The sequence below is a fragment of the Micromesistius poutassou genome (assembly GCF_964030765.1).
Source record: "Micromesistius poutassou genome assembly, chromosome: 2".
Lineage (NCBI taxonomy): Eukaryota > Metazoa > Chordata > Actinopteri > Gadiformes > Gadidae > Micromesistius > Micromesistius poutassou.
Genome location: NC_140272.1, coordinates 22,807,332 through 22,828,245, shown reverse-complemented (window position 1 = coordinate 22,828,245; position 20,914 = coordinate 22,807,332). Strand labels below are relative to the sequence as shown.

General features: G+C 45.6%; 1 protein-coding gene across 1 annotated transcript; it reads right to left on the bottom strand.

The window, feature by feature from the left end:
• Positions 1 to 6,106: 6,106 nt before the first annotated feature.
• Positions 6,107 to 20,416, bottom strand: sypl2a (synaptophysin-like 2a). The gene is made up of 6 exons (XM_084463847.1): positions 20,245 to 20,416; positions 19,892 to 19,966; positions 12,729 to 12,850; positions 11,704 to 11,902; positions 10,201 to 10,374; positions 6,107 to 7,950 (listed from the first exon to the last, which is right to left on the bottom strand). Exons 1-6 carry the CDS (start codon positions 20,257 to 20,259, stop codon positions 7,825 to 7,827), a joined length of 711 nt encoding a protein of 236 aa, XP_084319973.1. The 5' UTR covers positions 20,260 to 20,416; the 3' UTR covers positions 6,107 to 7,824.
• Positions 20,417 to 20,914: the final 498 nt, after the last annotated feature.

The following is a 20,914-nucleotide window of genomic DNA, read 5'->3' as shown; positions in this document are numbered from 1 at the left end:
TCTGATTAAAAACACAGAAGCAGAGACGGAACACTTTCTAAACACCCAGATTGAAATGGTTGGTCAGTGCTTCTCATTTCTCTGCCCCAGTGACACCGAGACTGGGGGCGACGCGACGCAGCTGAGCGCTTCTCGTGCACCCCGTTCAGTCCAGATGAATAAAACCGCCCTAGGCCAACAACTCGCTTGAATCGGGCTATGAGAAATATAAACAGAAGGGCTGCTGCCTAGACCTTTGAAAAACGGTCAGTGTAATTAAAAAATAAATAAACGAATCTTTCAGAGATAAAAAACTTTAGTTGTCCGCAGATGGCCAGCCCTGTCTGCACCAGAATATTGGAATATGAGAATATATACTCGTGAGGGCAGACCACCGATTTCTTAATCCCTCCAAGTGCTTAAGCCCTAAAGGTCACGTCAAGGCTGTGGGGAGAAATCAACAAGCAAGGAGTCTGACTCCCTGTGCTATGGGGGAGTCGTTACCGCAGTGACTGCCATCACCGGGGGGACACTTACTACTTGTATAATTACAATTATACAATTTAGATAATATTGATTTACAAACATTTCGTTATTACATTGCTTTTTTCCTTGTTCGTTGTACGTACCATTTATTTGGTAAATTCGTGAAACAGAAAAGCCTCTCGTCACGTGTTCAATACGCAAAATGACGTAAACTAAAATGACCTGTTCCTCAGAGAAAGAGCAGTCTTTCACGTCAAATATGCGCTGAAGGGTGATGAAACTAAACCAAGGGGTCAAATGAAAGGATGCCCCCTAGTGTCCAAGCAGGGGAATGCATTGAGAATAGTCAACTAGGGCTCAATAAAGACGGTGATGAGACACATTCACCATTGAACAAGAACAGCGCAGTGCATGGGTTTCATCACACTCTTTGTGATGTTGAGTGATTTAGAAGATCCAAAGTGAGTCAACTCTTTTGGATACATGTCAATAATGAGCAGGTAGGGGTGAGGCATCCTGCTCTGGTATACCTACAAGTATAGACATCGGCTTTTGACCGAAAACAAGGAGTCACACCCTATAGAACCACCCTGATGTAGTTAAGGAGTCACACCCAATAGAACCACCCTGATGTAGTTAAGGAGTCACACCCAATAGAACGACCCTGATGTAGTTAAGGAGTCACACCCTATAGAACCACCCTGATGTAGTTAAGGAGTCACACCCTATAGAACCAACCTGATGTAGTTAAGGAGTCACACCCAATAGAACGACCCTGATGTAGTTAAGGAGTCACACCCTATAGAACCACCCTGCCCTGATGTAGTTAAGGAGTCACCCTATAGAACGACCCTGATGTAGTTAAGGAGTCACACCCAATAGAACCACCCTGATGTAGTTAAGGAGTCACACCCTATAGAACCACCCTGATGTAGTTAAGGAGTCACACCCTATAGAACCACCCTGCCCTGATGTAGTTAAGGAGTCACACCCTATAGAACCACCCTGCCCTGATGTAGTTAAGGAGCCACACCCTATAGAACCACCCTGATGTAGTTAAGGAGTCACACCCAATAGAAACACCCTGCCCTGATGTAGTTAAGGAGTCACCCTATAGAACCACCCTGATGTAGTTAAGGAGTCACACCCAATAGAACCACCCTGCCCTGATGTAGTTAAGGAGTCACACCCAATAGAACCACCCTGATGTAGTTAAGGAGTCACACCCTATAGAACCACCCTGATGTAGTTAAGGAGTCACACCCAATAGAACCACCCTGATGTAGTTAAGGAGTCACACCCAATAGAACCACCCTGATGTAGTTAAGGAGTCACACCCTATAGAACGACCCTGATGTAGTTAAGGAGTCACACCCAATAGAACCACCCTGCCCTGATGTAGTTAAGGAGTCACACCCAATAGAACGACCCTGACGTAGTTAAGGAGTCACACCCAATAGAACGACCCTGATGTAGTTAAGGAGTCACACCCAATAGAACCACCCTGATGTAGTTAAGGAGTCACACCCAATAGAACGACCCTGACGTAGTTAAGGAGTCACACCAAATAGAACCACCCTGATGTAGTTAAGGAGTCACACCCTATAGAACCACCCTGATGTAGTTAAGGAGTCACACCCAATAGAACCACCCTGATGTAGTTAAGGAGTCACACCCAATAGAACCACCCTGCCCTGATGTAGTTAAGGAGTCACACCCAATAGAACCACCCTGATGTAGTTAAGGAGTCACCCTATAGAACCACCCTGATGTAGTTAAGGAGTCACACCCTATAGAACGACCCTGATGTAGTTAAGGAGTCACACCCAATAGAACCACCCTGATGTAGTTAAGGAGTCACACCCTATAGAACGACCCTGATGTAGTTAAGGAGTCACACCCAATAGAACGACCCTGATGTAGTTAAGGAGTCACACCCACTAGAACGACCCTGATGTAGTTAAGGAGTCACACCCTATAGAACGACCCTGATGTAGTTAAGGAGTCACACCCTATAGAACGACCCTGATGTAGTTAAGGAGTCACCCCCTATAGAACCACCCTGATGTAGTTAAGGAGTCACACCCAATATAACCACCCTGATGTAGTTAAGGAGTCACACCCAATAGAACGACCCTGATGTAGTTAAGGAGTCACCCTATAGAATGACCCTGATGTAGTTAAGGAGTCACCCAATAGAACGACCCTGACGTAGTTAAGGAGTCACACCCTATAGAACCACCCTGATGTAGTTAAGGAGTCACACCCAATAGAACCACCCTGATGTAGTTAAGGAGTCACACCCAATAGAACCACCCTGATGTAGTTAAGGAGTCACACCCAATAGAACCACCCTGATGTAGTTAAGGAGTCACACCCAATAGAACCACCCTGCCCTGATGTAGTTAAGGAGTCACACCCAATAGAACCACCCTGATGTAGTTAAGGAGTCACCCAATAGAACGACCCTGACGTAGTTAAGGAGTCACACCCTATAGAACCACCCTGATGTAGTTAAGGAGTCACACCCAATAGAACCACCCTGATGTAGTTAAGGAGTCACACCCAATAGAACCACCCTGATGTAGTTAAGGAGTCACACCCAATAGAACCACCCTGATGTAGTTAAGGAGTCACACCCAATAGAACCACCCTGCCCTGATGTAGTTAAGGAGTCACACCCAATAGAACCACCCTGATGTAGTTAAGGAGTCACACCCAATAGAACCACCCTGCCCTGATGTAGTTAAGGAGTCACACCCAATAGAACCACCCTGATGTAGTTAAGGAGTCACACCCTATAGAACGACCATGACGTAGTTAAGGAGTCACACCCAATAGAACCACCCTGATGTAGTTAAGGAGTCACCCTATAGAACGACCCTGATGTAGTTAAGGAGTCACACCCTATAGAACCACCCTGATGTAGTTAAGGAGTCACACCCAATAGAACGACCCTGACGTAGTTAAGGAGTCACACCCAATAGAACGACCCTGACGTAGTTAAGGAGTCACACCCAATAGAACCACCCTGATGTAGTTAAGGAGTCACACCCTATAGAACGACCCTGATGTAGTTAAGGAGTCACACCCAATAGAACCACCCTGCCCTGATGTAGTTAAGGAGTCACACCCAATAGAACGACCCTGACGTAGTTAAGGAGTCACACCCTATAGAACGACCCTGATGTAGTTAAGGAGTCACACCCAATAGAACCACCCTGATGTAGTTAAGGAGTCACCCTATAGAACGACCCTGATGTAGTTAAGGAGTCACACCCAATAGAACCACCCTGATGTAGTTAAGGAGTCACACCCAATAGAACCTCCCTGATGTAGTTAAGGAGTCACCCAATAGAACGACCCTGATGTAGTTAAGGAGTCACACCCACTAGAACGACCCTGATGTAGTTAAGGAGACACACCCAATAGAACCACCCTGATGTAGTTAAGGAGACACACCCAATAGAACCACCCTGATGTAGTTAAGGAGTCACACCCTATAGAACGACCCTGATGTAGTTAAGGAGTCACACCCTATAGAACGACCCTGATGTAGTTAAGGAGTCACACCCAATAGAACCACCCTGATGTAGTTAAGGAGTCACCCTATAGAACGACCCTGATGTAGTTAAGGAGTCACACCCACTAGAACGACCCTGATGTAGTTAAGGAGTCACAACCAATAGAACCACCCTGATGTAGTTAAGGAGTCACACCCTATAGAACGACCCTGATGTAGTTAAGGAGTCACACCCAATAGAACCACCCTGATGTAGTTAAGGAGTCACCCCCTATAGAACGACCCTGATGTAGTTAAGGAGTCACACCCAATAGAACCACCCTGATGTAGTTAAGGAGTCAGACCCTATAGAACGACCCTGATGTAGTTAAGGAGTCACACCCTATAGAACGACCCTGATGTAGTTAAGGAGTCACCCTATAGAACGACCCTGACGTAGTTAAGGAGTCACACCCTATAGAACCACCCTGATGTAGTTAAGGAGTCACACCCAATAGAACCACCCTGATGTAGTTAAGGAGTCACACCCAATAGAACCACCCTGATGTAGTTAAGGAGTCACCCTATAGAACGACCCTGATGTAGTTAAGGAGTCACACCCAATAGAACCACCCTGATGTAGTTAAGGAGTCACACCCAATAGAACCTCCCTGCCCTGATGTAGTTAAGGAGTCACACCCAATAGAACCACCCTGATGTAGTTAAGGAGTCACACCCAATAGAACCACCCTGATGTAGTTAAGGAGTCACCCTATAGAACGACCCTGATGTAGTTAAAGAGTCACACCCAATAGAACCACCCTGATGTAGTTAAGGAGTCACACCCAATAGAACCACCCTGCCCTGATGTAGTTAAGGAGTCACACCCAATAGAACCACCCTGATGTAGTTAAGGAGTCACACCCACTAGAACGACCCTGATGTAGTTAAGGAGTCACACCCACTAGAACGACCCTGATGTAGTTAAGGAGTCACAACCAATAGAACCACCCTGATGTAGTTAAGGAGTCACACCCTATAGAACGACCCTGATGTAGTTAAGGAGTCACACCCAATAGAACCACCCTGATGTAGTTAAGGAGTCACACCCAATAGAACCACCCTGATGTAGTTAAGGAGTCAGACCCTATAGAACCACCCTGATGTAGTTAAGGAGTCACACCCTATAGAACGACCCTGATGTAGTTAAGGAGTCACACCCTATAGAACCACCCTGATGTAGTTAAGGAGCCACACCCTATAGAACCACCCTGATGTAGTTAAGGAGTCACACCCAATAGAACGACCCTGATGTAGTTAAGGAGTCACCCTATAGAACGACCCTGATGTAGTTAAGGAGTCACCCAATAGAACGACCCTGACGTAGTTAAGGAGTCACACCCTATAGAACCACCCTGATGTAGTTAAGGAGTCACACCCAATAGAACCACCCTGATGTAGTTAAGGAGTCACACCCAATAGAACCACCCTGATGTAGTTAAGGAGTCACACCCAATAGAACCACCCTGATGTAGTTAAGGAGTCACACCCAATAGAACCACCCTGATGTAGTTAAGGAGTCACACCCAATAGAACCACCCTGCCCTGATGTAGTTAAGGAGTCACACCCAATAGAACCACCCTGATGTAGTTAAGGAGTCACACCCAATAGAACCACCCTGCCCTGATGTAGTTAAGGAGTCACACCCAATAGAACCACCCTGATGTAGTTAAGGAGTCACACCCAATAGAACCACCCTGATGTAGTTAAGGAGTCACACCCTATAGAACGACCCTGATGTAGTTAAGGAGTCACACCCAATAGAACCACCCTGATGTAGTTAAGGAGTCACACCCAATAGAACGACCCTGATGTAGTTGAGTCACACCCTATAGAACCACCCTGATGTAGTTAAGGAGTCACACCCAATAGAACCACCCTGCCCTGATGTAGTTAAGGAGTCACACCCAATAGAACGACCCTGATGTAGTTAAGGAGTCACACCCAATAGAACCACCCTGATGTAGTTAAGGAGTCACACCCTATAGAACGACCCTGATGTAGTTAAGGAGTCACCCTATAGAACGACGCTGCACTAGTGTCGTAAAGCCAAGGAGTCAAGTCACAACAGACGGAGCTCAAATATGAATATATATTTTTTAAAACAAGTCAGTAAACAAGGATAGACAGTTCACTTTTCTTTGTTTGCAAAACCAAGTAAGGCACAATAAGGAACAATAAGAAAAGGAACAATACATGTAATAATCAGATTAGTCAGATAGGCAAACATTAAGATTCATCTTTTAATATTGAGCCAAAGTGTAGTCATTCTATTTTTATTACTGCGTCACGTGTTAGATTACTTTTGGTGTCATATTTGTCTTCAAATCCAGAGGCACAGGCTGTTAAATAAAAAAGCTCGTACAAGGCACTAATTTGCATAAATAGGCAATAATTTACCAAGAACCAATTCTGAACCCTCTCTGAAAAGCATAGTGCTTCATTGATATAATCTTAGATTATTTGTAGTACAAAGCAGGTAACAAATAACAATCAACAGTTTCCACAAAAATTGTACAACCAGAGCCAGAGCTGCTTTGAGTGTAATGGCGGCCGCCTGGTTAAAGTGGGCCCTCACACGGGCCGCCCAGCGCTACAGCAGGACACCCTCATCACAGCACGCCCCCCCTGACACCAATGTGACTCGTACTAACGACAAGGTGAACCCCCCAAGCGACACAGTGGTGTGACAAAATACTACAGCACGACTGGACCGCAAGTCCAAAACAAAGAAGCTGCGCAATGCTTTCCGTGAGGAAAAAACAAACCCCAAACCAACACTGACTTAAAAAAAAAAAAGATCTGTATAATGACACCAGCACCTGCTTCTACACCCTCCAGAATATAAAACGATAAAAGGAAACAATTGAACTTCTGACTAGTGTCGTAGTGTTTGGCTTCAGGTGCCCAGCGGGTAGTGGACAGGTTGTGAACAACAGTTATAAAGTAAACATGGACGCTGTGCCCCTCTGCTCCTAGGATTGAATGCCAGATGTTATTTCAACACACACACACACACACACACACACACCAGTCGTAGTGTTGTTTAAAAAAGAAAAGAAAAAAAAAAGCATAATGTAACCTACAATGGTAAAGTAGCATGAGCAGAATGAGGCACCTATACTCTACCAACACATGAATGGATAGTGACAAAAATAACATAACTCACTTGTTGCGTGATTAGTACAATTTTTCCATGGATTTTTCCATGCATGGTCATTATGGGATGGGTCCTATACTTTGTTTTCATGCGTTGTCGTGGCCATTAGAAGCAAATCAGGGTGGATGTTCTCCAACAGTTAAGGTAGACATATTTGTTTAGTTTAGCAAGTAACGGTGCTGTGACACAGCTTTGATAGACAGCTGTGAGGCCTTGCTCATTTCATAAGGAGGAGGATTTTCATCTTCACAAGGTACCCCTTATGTGCCTTAATCACAGCCCTTTCAATAAAAGGCCTGCAACAAAACATGGCCAAAGTAGTCTTTTCTATGTAGTGTAAAATCACGTGGTTAGTGGAGATAATTAATGGTGGTCTCAATGGAAGGCACTTCCAGGGTTTAGTCATATCATTGAGTTAATAACAATCTTCGTATCGTGAAAACAAGAAACTAAATCACATGGTTGGCAAGTTAATTGGTTTACTTTGATTCAATTGTGGCTAATGAAGAAAAGGGGTGGGTGACGGCGGTTTCCTTTTTAGTATATTTAAGAACGGGTGTTAGGCTCCAAGCGTATTTGGCCGCTGAGGAGGATGTGTTGGACCCCTGAGCGGTCTAGGGCCGGTCTAGGGCCGGTCTAGGGCCCGGGCAGATCCCCCTCCTGCATGGGAGCCGGAGCGTTGGGGTCCTTGTGGAAGTGCGTCTCTTTGTAAATGAACCAGCAGTTACCGGCCCACAGAATCAGGTTCAAAAAGCCAAATATCTAAAAGACGGGAAGAGAAAACAGAAATTGTCATCAATAAGCAATCAATCATAGTCGAAGCAGTTGTTTTTTGTAGTAGCTAAAGCTGATGTTATCTATGAATGGTTTATCTGTCGTTAAATGGTCTCTTCGATCAGTCCCTTTCCTAAAAAGCTGCTCTGTTGGATAATTATGCTATAAAAAACAATGTCATTCGCTGTCTGCAATCAAACATCTTGACCCATTTCTCAAATCGCCAATCAAGTTGCAGCACCTCAAAACGTGTCAAAATAAAAAAAGTGCACGTGCAAGTGTGCAGCGTGTGGTTTTTGGACTGTCGGTACCGTTAAAGTAGCATTAATAATAAAAAATAAAAATAAAAATCCAAAAAGCCAGTGGAAACTAGATGTAAAAAGTGTGTAGTTCAAAACGTGACGCAGCTTTTACTTCTCCGCCACCCACAGAGTGTGTTATGTACGATCATTCATAAACCCCGAGTTATTGCCCATAGACATTTGACCGAGGGAACCGGGAGCCTCGGAGGCGGGACCTATCCTTCAGCTGTTAACTCACTCTTTCTGTCTGCAAAACGCCCAGAGCCCCCGTTCCTTTGTGCCCCTGGAGGACACATCACGGCTCATTCAGCAGACTACATAACACACTACTTAGAACGCTGCTCATCATTCACCTGGACTTCATAAAGAGATCCTGAGGCATCAACAGTGACCTAAAGGTGTTGGTTCTGCAGGTGTCAGAACTGTAGAACCAGATCACTGAACGATATCAGGCAAGAGCAACAACATGGTTCCATCACAAGTGACAACCCTGTTCACCAAACCCTTTTCTGTGCGCTGCTGCAGCTGTTTGTAATCATGAACTGTGGCTGTCAAAATGCACGTGGTCAGACACGCTGTGGGATTTAAATAATGCTCAATTTATATTGAAGGAGGTTTCCGGTTTTCCCAAGAACCCAGGTTAAATGTTGACATGAAGATGTCGAGTTGTAAATCAGCTACGATTGACCCCCTCTCGCATCGTACGCAGTTGTGAAGTAACCAATGGATGGGGTGGGGGGTTAACTGATGGCGGGGGGCGGGGGGTTAACTGATCACGACGGCGGCCCTCTCGGAGCGGGAGGCGAGGGCCGGGAGGGATTGTGTGCAAAGCGTTTCAGGCAGTGGGATCACTGAGCAGAGCTACACTGCAACAGGCCGCGTGGGCAGGTGTAGGAGGGGGCGGCGTTTGACCCGTTGGAACGAAGCCTTCCCTTCTGGTTCAAAATGAAGTTCTCAGTTTCCGGTTTATGAGTAGAAGCTTCTTAAGCTCCAAGTCGGTGAACAAACACAGAATCAAAACGCAGTTCCTTTGCTGAAGTGAGTAGTGGGGAATAGGGCTTTCCCCACTATTCACAGAGTCTGAGGTGAATAACTGTTTTAGTATATACTACACACACGTGAACACTCCAAAGATAAACAAGATAACACTTTTTGCCGGGATTTATTTGTTTTTATTAGCGGTTTTAGTTTTTATTAGCGTGACGAGACGACCGTCACACGATGAAAACAATATCCCGAGTTTGAGATCTCAAGATCTCAATCATGGGATATTGCCAATCAAATTGCTCCATCTTAGGAGGTTCTTAGGTCTATAATACAATATCATTTAGCGTTATCATAGTGGGAGCGGGGCACTGAAATGATATAGGCTATGTTATCGAGGCTATTCGTCATGATATCGGACTTATCGGAATGACGTAATCATTTCTGTTATCGTCCCGATAATGACCGTGCACCCCTAACGCTCAAACACAACGAGGGTACTTCAAAACCATCCTAAAGTTGGCGCGGGTCGTAATCCTACGGGATATTTGACTAAAGTAACATGTTACAATGAACTGAACCGCTTTACAAATGAGAAGGAAGGCCATCAGTTGATAAAAACGCAATTCTGCAGCAGTGGTGTTGGCAGACTCCGACTCACAGAGAAAGATGGATTTCCTTTTGGTGGTAACTGCTGTGTTCTTAGAGGAACATCCACCAGTAGGAAGACGTCCACACCATGTCAACACTACTGCACCTCCACTGATAACCTAAACGCCACTTCAGTGTCTAACGTCTGTGCTGTTCTGCTCCGCACGCCCGTCGGTTCGGACGGTGACCAGTTCACTCTGGAATCTGAGATTTGCGGATCTGAGCGATGAATCCAAATTGAGCACCAAACGTCTCCAGTGTGGACGGAGCCTCAGGGGTGCAGACGTGTGAGTGGACGTACCACAGAGGCGTTGAGGCGGCCCATGGAGGCGTAGGCGTCCACGGTGTGCGTGCCCGCGTGGCCCTCCGCCAGGTGGTCTGGGTTGGTGGCGTACTTGATGTCTGTGAGTGCCTTGCCCCAGGCTGACGAGGACACCAGCCACAGGAAGGCAAACGCACCGGTCACCAGCAGGTCCTGAGAGCACACCACGGAGTGAATACGGCAATAAAACAATACATGATCGTATCCTGATAGACTTTTGATAAATATCAATATAAAACATGTTCAATATATATTGATAAGGGACTGGACCACTGAATCTAGCAGCTGGGTTTGTTACACAAACACGGTTCCATACTTATTTACAATATTTGAGTGTTTTTCATTGTTGTATCGACGTTGGAGTATTTCTCAATGAAGAAGAGTGGAAGGTCGTATTAAGTGTTGAACAGAAGTGTTTACATCCAGCATGGAAATTCATAGTCTTTTTAGGTCATTAATATTATCAATAGTTATCGATATCAATATGATGAAGTTATATCGTGATATGTCTGTCAGCCATATCGCCCAGGCCTAAACTTAATTCATGAATAAATCAATTCATCAATCAAGCAAAACTCTCTACTTAAAGATCGAAAGAAACAAAGCTGCGACTCTAGATCTAGAAAGATAATTGACAACATAAACGGCTTCAACACAAAGACAAGGATTTAATCCCAGGTTAGTATTTCAAAGAACAATCTGTGAAGCAATGAAATCAAGTTGAGAGCCGACCCCGTCCTCGTATCCCGGACACTTCCCATCATATCTACTACCAGTGCAGCGGGGTGGATGCTTCTGCACACCCATTCATAATGCACGCACCCAATAGTGATCCTTATTGACAATCATATCATAAAAACGGCAGTATATTTAGCAATTATTCACCGAAGGCGAAGTGGATAGTGGTGATCAGCACTCCTCCAGTGGGGGCACTCCCCCACTATTGACGGAGCCTGAGGTGAATAACTGTTTTAGTATATACTGCATTAGCTCAGGAGGCAGAGCGGGTTGGCTGGTAACCGCAGGGTTGCTGGTTCGATCCTCCTAGCCGAGTGTGGAGGTGTCCCTGAGCGAGACGCCTCACCCTGACAGCCGGCTGTCGCCCTGCGTGGCTGACTCCGTCGTCCGCATGAATGGGTGAATGTCAGTCAACACTGTAAAGCGCTTTGGATGAAAGCGCTATATAAGGACCATTTAACATTTACTACAAACACCGTGAACACCGAAAAATAAACAAGATAACACTTTTTGCCGGATTTTATTAGTTTTTATTAGCGGTTTATTTGTTTTTATTAGCGTGAAGAGACGACCGTCACGCTCGATGAAAACAGTATCCCCAGTTTGAGATCTCAATACCGGGATACTGCCCAATACCCCGGAGATAGCGAACCAATCAAATTGCGCCATCTTAGGAGGTTCACGTGTAGCATAGACTAATATTATACGAAGTATTTTCCGTTTCATTATCGTGTTATAACTCACAGCGAGGGGTCCGCGACTGGTCTGCCGGTACACGTGCTGGTAGCCCAGGTACAGGACCAGCGTGGCGGTGCAGTACAGGAAGGCGAACACCCCCACGCTCACAAAGAACTCTGCCGAGGAGCTGAAGTCCCCCTGGAGGTAGGTCACGTCCGTTTGGCTGCCGTTGCACGACGGCATGTTGTAGGGTTGGTCGGCCAACCTGGCGAGGAAAGGAAAGTGGGACAGGGGGGGAATGTTTTAGAGGTAAAAGACGCGGTGGGAAAGGACTCGTATGGGGAGACACTTGGATACTGATCAGAGCCATGCATGTGACTAATGAAAGAAAAGACACTTCTACGTATTGGGCATCCATGCTACGCATATTAACTGGGTAATATGGAATATGTTAATAAGCATGCTATATATAATAATATAACTGGATTCAAAATAAATTGGGATTGGTCGGTAGACCCAGATGCTTGTCATCGTATCAGCAATGAAAGAGTGATATTGGTACATTTCTTCTGTTGTTCGTGTCACACTCTCAGACCCCCTCACAATGTGGAGCGACAGCGGGAGTACCATAAGATACTCACCAGGATTTACTTACTTTTAGTTTCCAATGGATGCAAAGGAACAAAGTGAAAGGCATGAATAAACTCGTCTTTGGGACATTGGGTCATATAAAGGACAGCACATTTTAGTTTGAATACATGCGTCATGAAGGCCGATTTATCAAACTGTACTATATTATCAGCCAGCTGAGTAGGTCACTTTTCAATCCACGGTGAAACTCTCTTTGCATATTATAAGATTGTCAAGTCCTCCATGGTATACTGAAGCCATTGTAACTACTTAACTTCAGTTAACTTAGGTTAGCATCCACACACACACTAAAAGCCACCGCTATGAGCCCATCACCGTGAACCTGCATCGTTTCCTTGTGAAACTAGAGCGTTGAGAAGTTGCTAATGATCAATGAGCTCCCTACAACAGAGACCATACAACAAAAGAACACACACGCGAGGCGTTGCCCCTTAACCTACCTGAACGGGTACCAGAACGCGGCTTTGACGTCCACTGGCACTGTGGAACCCGTGCATGTGAACTTAAACTGGGTGCTCCCCGCATAGCCCCCTGCCGTGGCGAATGCAAATATGGTGAACACCTGTACACATGAAGACATGAAGGAAGACATTAGAATCAAGGCAAAGCCTGCACAATATTCAACACAACAAAAGCTCAATAAAGATGAATTACATTACAAGTACGTGTGTACATACTTGTAATAATAATGTAATAATAATGCAATAGTGCAGATTGAGTGACTGAGTCTTCCAATACAAATAGCCAGCCCTCGTTTTGTTTAAAAGCATGTTACAATTCCGAGGCCAACATTTCACGTTCCTTGGTAAAGTTTGGTGACGTTGCAAGAAAAAAATTCAGAGTCAGCATCAATGCCCTGTTGTTTATCCCCCCGCACCACCCCCCCCTCCCCACACCTTAAAGTTAACCAGGCCTCCCTGCACTGCTAGTGCCATGTTCAATTTCCTGTTTCCTGAGAGGAAATGCCCTCCCTCAGGAGTGCTGAGACAGCAAACAAGGCTGAGCTGACCAGATATGGGGCTAACAGAATAACATCTTACTCAGGCTAAAACACCGGGCTTCAAAATCCACTAGGGAGTCTAATGGAGCAAGCATGCCCACATATTCTGGAAAAAAACAACAACTAACCAACTTATAGTGACACTGAAAGCTACTTTGAGAAGGACATTCAATAAATTCAATCAGTCAGCACGTTTACATGGAGAGTCATAATCGGGTAACTAAACGAATAAGACCTCAACAGGACTTGTAAAATGCATGTAAACACCTTTATCCAATCTACTTCGCACAAAAATCGGCACATGAACAGACAAGCTAAATCGGATAAGAACACCTAGATAAGTCGTTCATAGTCTGGTCTCTACCTGCATGTACACAGCATCGCTTCGCAGTTCACGTTCTGCGCATGCTCGAGATCTTTTCCGGGGGCCGTGAGCCGGAAGTAGAAGGAGACGGTATACGTGTTGTTGTCGCCGTCGGAAAACGAGAAACGGTTTATTTGAAAAGGTGGCGCAGAAGATGGAGGAAGCCGGTGTCGTGTCAATGTAGTTACCCCTATAAGAAGCGTATCCCCGGCCGCGGGAGCGCACATGGCATGCACTCAGTGCAGGTGGAAGCACACAGACACTAGGCTTCCATTTCACCCAAGGCTGAATTAAAAGTACATGTTTTCCTAAACGTTGGTCATCAACAAGGTTGTAAAGTAGTAACTTCTGTCAAAATAAATGTTCTTTTCTTCCGACGTGTTTACGATCTTTATCCATTCATTGTGCCACGGCCCAACTGATGGGGATATTCTCTGATATTATGAATCTAAGACCGCGTCGGGTTCTCCGACTCTCTGGTACTTCCACAACAAGTAAAGACTCGTAGTGTGGGTTACCTCGGCCATGGGGGAGAATGAATTGGGGGAATGCCGTATACGGACGGGCGGCGGAGGGGCTGCTCCGGCGGGAGAAAGATGTTTTCAGTAGACAGCTGTCAACTCATTGAGTCTGCGATTTATTCAAAAAGCTGGCACAGAAGATGGAGGAAGCCGGTGTCGTGCCAATGTAGTTACCCCCTATAAGGAGTGTATCATCATCAACATGCATTCAGTACACACTACGCTTCGACTTCACCCAAGACTGAACTAAAAGTACATGTTTATCTAAATATTGCTCATCAATGAGGTTGTAAAGTAGTAACTACGATCTTTATTCATTCGTTGTGCCGCCACCGAACTGACGGGGGTATTCTCTGATATTATGAAACGCGACATGGAGGAGAAAGATGTTTTCAGTAGACAGCTGTCAGTTCACTTCGGGTCCATATCATTTCTCAGACACTCCATTGTTCCGGTCGTATGCGGACACAAGTCCAGCCGGAGGAGCTGGCTCTGCCGGTGGAGGAGTCCGCATACGACCGAGAGGTCGGAACAATGGAGCGTCGGAGAAATGATATGGCCCCAAAGTGAACTGCCAGCCGTCTACTGAAAACATCTTTCTCGAATGCCGCCTGAGTTTGTTGTTGCTGGTGACGTAAAGAGGTCAACCGGTGGCTCTACTACAACTAGTTGAAATGGGTACAGCTCCACCTATCGTACATGCATGACATGCGTCGGCCTTACTCACCGCCATGTATACTCTGACAATTGCAGTTGACCAACTGTGCAGAGCATAGTCGAACTATGGCTTTAATCGGATTAAGCTGTAAACGTACTGACTGTTGGACTCCAATCCTACTGCAGGAAGCACCATTTCTGGTGAGGCATGTTGCATCTCTCATTGTGGTCCGTGGGGCACCATGGAGCCCCAGGGCCAGACACATCCAGGCCCATGTTGAAATGGCCTGGGCATAGATTGTGTTTCATGTTTGGTGGAGTCCAGGCATACTTTTTGCGTTGCTTCATCACGGGGTGGGTCTAGGTCATGCGGAGGGGCTAGCTGTTGATACCTCTTCCTATTTTTGAAAGGCGGGAACAGAAAGGCATCGGTGTGGTATTGGTATCAGCTATGTGGCAATGCAGGACTTCAACCAGAGCTCCTGTGTCGAGGCTGCCGGGGCCAGCTGGATGGTGGGTGAAGATTCTCTCGCCACCATCTGCCGCGCCCACCTCACCCACGCCCGGCACGCGACCAGTCTCAGTGCAGGGGGTCGTAGCAGGGGCCCTGCCCACGACATGGGCTGATTTATGAAAATGATCCCGTATTGTACACAAAAGATGTGGCTTCCATCTTCAAACGGACTGCATATTAAACTAATGTTACCTTACTTTTGGATTAGGGTGACAAGGGATGCTAAAAAGAAAAACTAATGTTTTTAGGCCTTGGTACGTTCCTAGGTATTGGTGGGGTTTTGGATGTCCCTTTGTTTTTTTTCTCTTTCTCCTTCTCCCTGTCCTATGTTTTTAGGAATACAAAATGGCCGTTCGGGCTCCACTGCACTGATTGGTGGAGGAATGACAACAAGGACCAAGCCATCAGTTAAAGGCTCATCAGTGCCACCTGTTCAAGGCCGAATGCCAGAAGACCAAACACACCAGCAAGCTGGATGTGTGTGTGTCTTTGGTCCCTTGTCTTATCGACACATGCTTGTGTCTTGTATTGGTGTCTAAACAGTGTCTTACTCACCGTTCTACTGCCTGTTGGTTTTGTGCTGTCTGCTCCATCTGTGGCCATTGGTCGCCCATTTCATTTTGATTGACTTTGATTTCTTGCTCAGGTGCTGGTAGGGGAGAGTGGCCTTTTTATTTGGGGTCCCATTTTTCTCCTGTTTTTTGTTTAAGTGAGGAAGCTAGGCTTACCCTATGTCTTCTTGGTTTTAATTAGAAAGACTGTTTTTGATTAAGGTGAGACTTATGTTTGTTGTTTTGGCCCGTGCTCACCCTGATGTCTATAAATAAATCCCTTTGTTAACCTTTGAACCCAAGCCTCCTATGTTTGAGTGGGCTTTATGTTAGGCCCTCCACCACCTAGACTAGAGGGTCGTAACATAATATACAATAAAACAATTAATTATCGTATCATGATAGACTTTTGATCAGTATCAATATAAAACATGTTCAATATATATCAATAAGAGACTGGACCACTGAATCTAGCAGCTGGGTTTGTTCCACAAACACGGTTCCATACTTATTTACAATATTTGAGTGTTTTTCGACATTGGAGGATTTATCAATGAAGTACAGTGGAAGGTCATATTAAAGGGCTCATTATGGTCCCACGTTCACGCAACGCAAGGGGGTGACGGACCCCTTACGTCCTTGAGGACCCTCCTTGCGTCCACCGCAGGGGGCCTGACGTGCGCCTCTCAAAAATTGTAACCTTCCATCAAGGCGACGCAGCCGCAAGGGCTGTGATTGGTCCGCTCACTAAAACCCAACGCAGAACCATAAAGGTTCACGTCTGCGTGGTCCTTGCGTTGTGTGAACGTGGGACCATAAACAGCCCTTAAGTGTTGAACAGTACTTGTTTAAATCCAGCATGGTAATTCCTAGTCTTTTTAGGTCATTAAACTTATCAATAGTTATTGATATCGATCAAGTTATATTGTGATATGTCTTTCACTCATATCGCCCAGGCCTATGTTTGATTAAAATACAAATAGCACACCATTGGGTACAACTCAATATTGTGACAATGCAGATTGAGCCCAGAGGTTTACTAGCTGCAAAACATGTCGTTGTCAAAAGAGACTTGTGCATTTGAAACAGGATTCATTCTGACAAAGGGCTACACTTTCCCTAGAAAGGCCTTTCCCCTAGCGAGCGCCATTAGACAGAGTCATGTGATTTCTGCTGCTTCCCAACTTCCTATGCAGAATAATATCCATTGTTCACGTCCCACACCAACATCTGCCCAAGCACGTTCTGCAGGTCATAAGGAGCAGTTTGAAACAAAACTAACCGGCGCCAGCAGTTGGGAATTACAAATCATGGAAGTGTGAATATCTTCTCCTGGCCTATGTCACCATGGCTTCTCCTAGCTATCCCTTCTCCTAGCCTATGTCACCATGGCTTCTCCTAGCTATCCCTTCTCCTAGCCTAGCCTTCTCATAGCTATCCCTTCTCCGGGCCAAACTAATAATAATAATAATAATAATAATAATAATAATAATAATAATATGGCTTTGATGACTATGATTGGTAATTGTGTAGGAAAAGTAAAATAAAGGATCTCTTCCAAGAAAAAAGATGAATCAACTATAAACAGATCGAAAATTCTATCAATGTTCAAACCAAATAACAGTACTGAACCTAGGCCTGGGCGATATGGCTGAAATACAGATCACAATATAACTTGATCATATTGATCGATATCTATTGATAATATTAATGACCTAAAAAGACTATGAATTACCATGCTGGATGTAAACACTTCTGTTCAACACTTAATACAACCTTCCACTGTTCTTCATTGAGAAATACTCCAACGTCGATACAACAATGAAAAACACTCAAATATTGTAAATAAGTACGGAACCGTGTTTGTGTAACAAACCCAGCTGCTAGATCCGGTGGTCCAGTCTCTTATCGATATATATTGAACATGTTTTATGTTGATATTGATCAAAAGTCTATCACCATACGGTCATTTATTGTTTTATTGCCCACGCCTAACTGAACCTAAATCTGCAGAAAACCACAACGGGTCCGACTGTGTGACACCAGGCGTAGCCAGCACCTGTTAGACATTGAGAACTAATCCTGTGCCTTATAAGCTACGCAAATACATTAATCAGGTTAGGTTTGAAACTCCATGGAAGATCAACTTGTAAGTGCTCTAGATCAATTAATTTCCACCTCAAAAACACTAATTAGTAGTTACCGGTTCAGTGGTGTGGTTCACCTTTTACAAATATGAACGCACTCCTCCAGAACTACTTGCATCCCACTGGGAACTAATAAAAACAAATAAAAACACACATACCTCATGTTAAACGCTAATGTCAGGTTATATTTGGATAAAAGTAAGTGTTTTATTACAATAGATAGAGCTGCCCTCCTTTTGATCCAAATACTCAATAGTTATTGTACGGTTTGATTGATCTCAGCCTCATCTGAAAATCGTTTTGAATAAAGGTTTCTGCTAGATAACCATATGCTATGGTAATGACACTGGTGATGGTGTGTTTATGAACAGGTTTCAACCCACGACGCCTCTCAACAGATCGCTCCACGCTTTAGGTAAATAAGAGTCAGGAGGACCACCTCCATTTAACACCGTTCACCCAGGAACCGTCTGCCTCCCTCCCCCCCCCCGGTCAGCTCCACGTCACCACTGCGACTTTACGGTTATAGAAAGTGACGTCGAGCAGAGGACTACCTCTGCTGTCGTAGCGGTTTGGGGCACTAGGTCTGTAGTAAACTAAGGAAAAGACCAGAGCATGTACACTGCGCTTTATCATTTACTAGATAAGGGCCTTCAGTCCAACTGAACACGCCTTAGACACACACAGTGCACTGCTGACTTCCCCATTACGCTCAGCATAAAAGTTCTAGATCAGTGCCCGGGACTGAAGGTTGAAACCAGTCATTCAACAAGCGGTCGTACTTTCAAAGATGAATAACACTTCATGCAGTAGCAATACCAAGAATGTGTTGATGTTAATTGTGCCAGAGTATTCACGGTTCTGAGCTATTTATGTTTTGGCATGTGGCATTAGTCTTCACACAAGCCAAGTAAACCTCACAGAAGTTCACGTTCACTACAGCCATATAGCCATCTGTTGCAATGTACTACGTTTTGAGTTGGCATTCGGTCCTTGAAAAATGTCTTTATTTCCTGCAAAGTCCAAGCAAGGTTATCCCAAAGTATAGCTACGTAATGAGAAACATCTTACTAACCGTATATGTTAAGGCACACAGTATACAGATATACTGTGTATTGAATCCCACTTAACAGAAAACAGTAAAGGTGAAATCGTCTAGTTTGTTTATACAAGGCGTAGAGACCATAAACGAAGCAGCAGAGCACATCCCACTTTGTAAAATAATGCAAAAAGCGAACATATTGGCCTGTGTAGAAAGTGTTTCACCCACAGCCTCCTGAAAGCCACTGGCACCAGCAAGTTTCCGAGGCAACCCATAAACACGCCCGCCTTGACACACTGGGCACCTTTCGGTCTCCTTGACCAGATAAAGTGGCGTTAAAGTACGCCAGCTTCTTATACACTGAACCGTAGAACCCCCCCCCCCCACACACACACACACACACACACACACACACACACACACACACACACACACACACACACACACACACACACTTGCATTTTATTTTTTTATTTTTATATCTACCTCTGTCTATTTTTTATATGGAATTTTAAATTGTGTGCAATATTGCTCACTTTCTATTGACTTTCACTGTTTGTCCATTGTGTTGTTTGTCAACGGTACTGTACGGTGTCTGTTGCTACTCGATAGTTGAATTTTCCTTAAGGGGATGAATAACGTGTCTACTTACTGACTGACTCTAGGGAGTACCGTGCAGGCCTGCTGCAGCTCACTTTAAATTCGCATGCACAACATGAAGCCGACGGCCCCGGATCAGAGCGCATCACCGCGCCGACGTGGTGCAGCCCCGTCCGGATAGAGAGGTCAGAGGCTCGGCGTTCTTACCCATTCCAGGACTCGGATGAACCCCAGGGGCTCCTTGACGGGTCCCAGGTCCAGAGCGAAGCCCGACGCAGCTCTCTGCACACAGGACGAGCAGGGGGGTGAAGGGGGGAGACATTGTGCAGTGAATACAGAAGAGCCCCGTGTGGACCGGGTCCGGTACAGAAGAGCCCCGTGTGGACCAGGCCCGGTACAGAGGAGCCCCGTGTGGACCAGGGCCGGGCGGCGGGCTACCTGCCGCTCACCTTGTGCGGAGTGGCCCTGCCCTTGTTTAGCCCTTACCTCGCTAACGAAATGCTAACGAAATGCTAACAGGTTATGTCAAAAACAAGTCAACGTTAAGCCCAAAGACCCACCTGAACGATCTCCATGGAGACTCGGCACAACTACGACGCTGTACTTGTTTACGGTGATATCCAAAACCCGACGGTATCGTCCTGAAACTTCGGGTAACGACGGGGTTGTTCCGCGGGCTTCAGGCGGGGGTGGTCACGTGTTCCGCTCTTGGTGGAGAGACGATGCGCGAGCTCCGCGCTGTCAAACTTTCTCCGCGCGCCGCCGGCACGCCCTCCGTGATCACGTGACCACGCAGCGCTCAGGGGTGTGTCTTAAGGCGCGTTCCTGTGTCCTGTTTCTCGGTCCGAGGCTCCGGGTCCCTCGGTCAAATGTCTATGGGAAATAGCATGTTTTTTTTTTAATGATCGTACACAAAGGTAACGAAGAAGTAAAATCTGCGTCACGTTTTGAACTACACACTTTTCCCATCTAGTTTCGACTGGGTTTTTGGATTGTCGGGGCCGTTAAAGTAGCATTAATAATCGTTTACTACTTTAACGGCACCGACAATCCAAAAAAAAACCTGCGGGCGACGCACATAGTCCCTGCGGGCGACCAGGTGCCCGCGGGCACCGTATTGTATACACACTCCACCTTTAAACCTGTTTCCGTTCCAGTGTTGCCAGATTGGGCGGAAAAATCAGTCCCAATCTGGCAACGGGTGGTGGCGCGGCGGCGCGATGACGACCA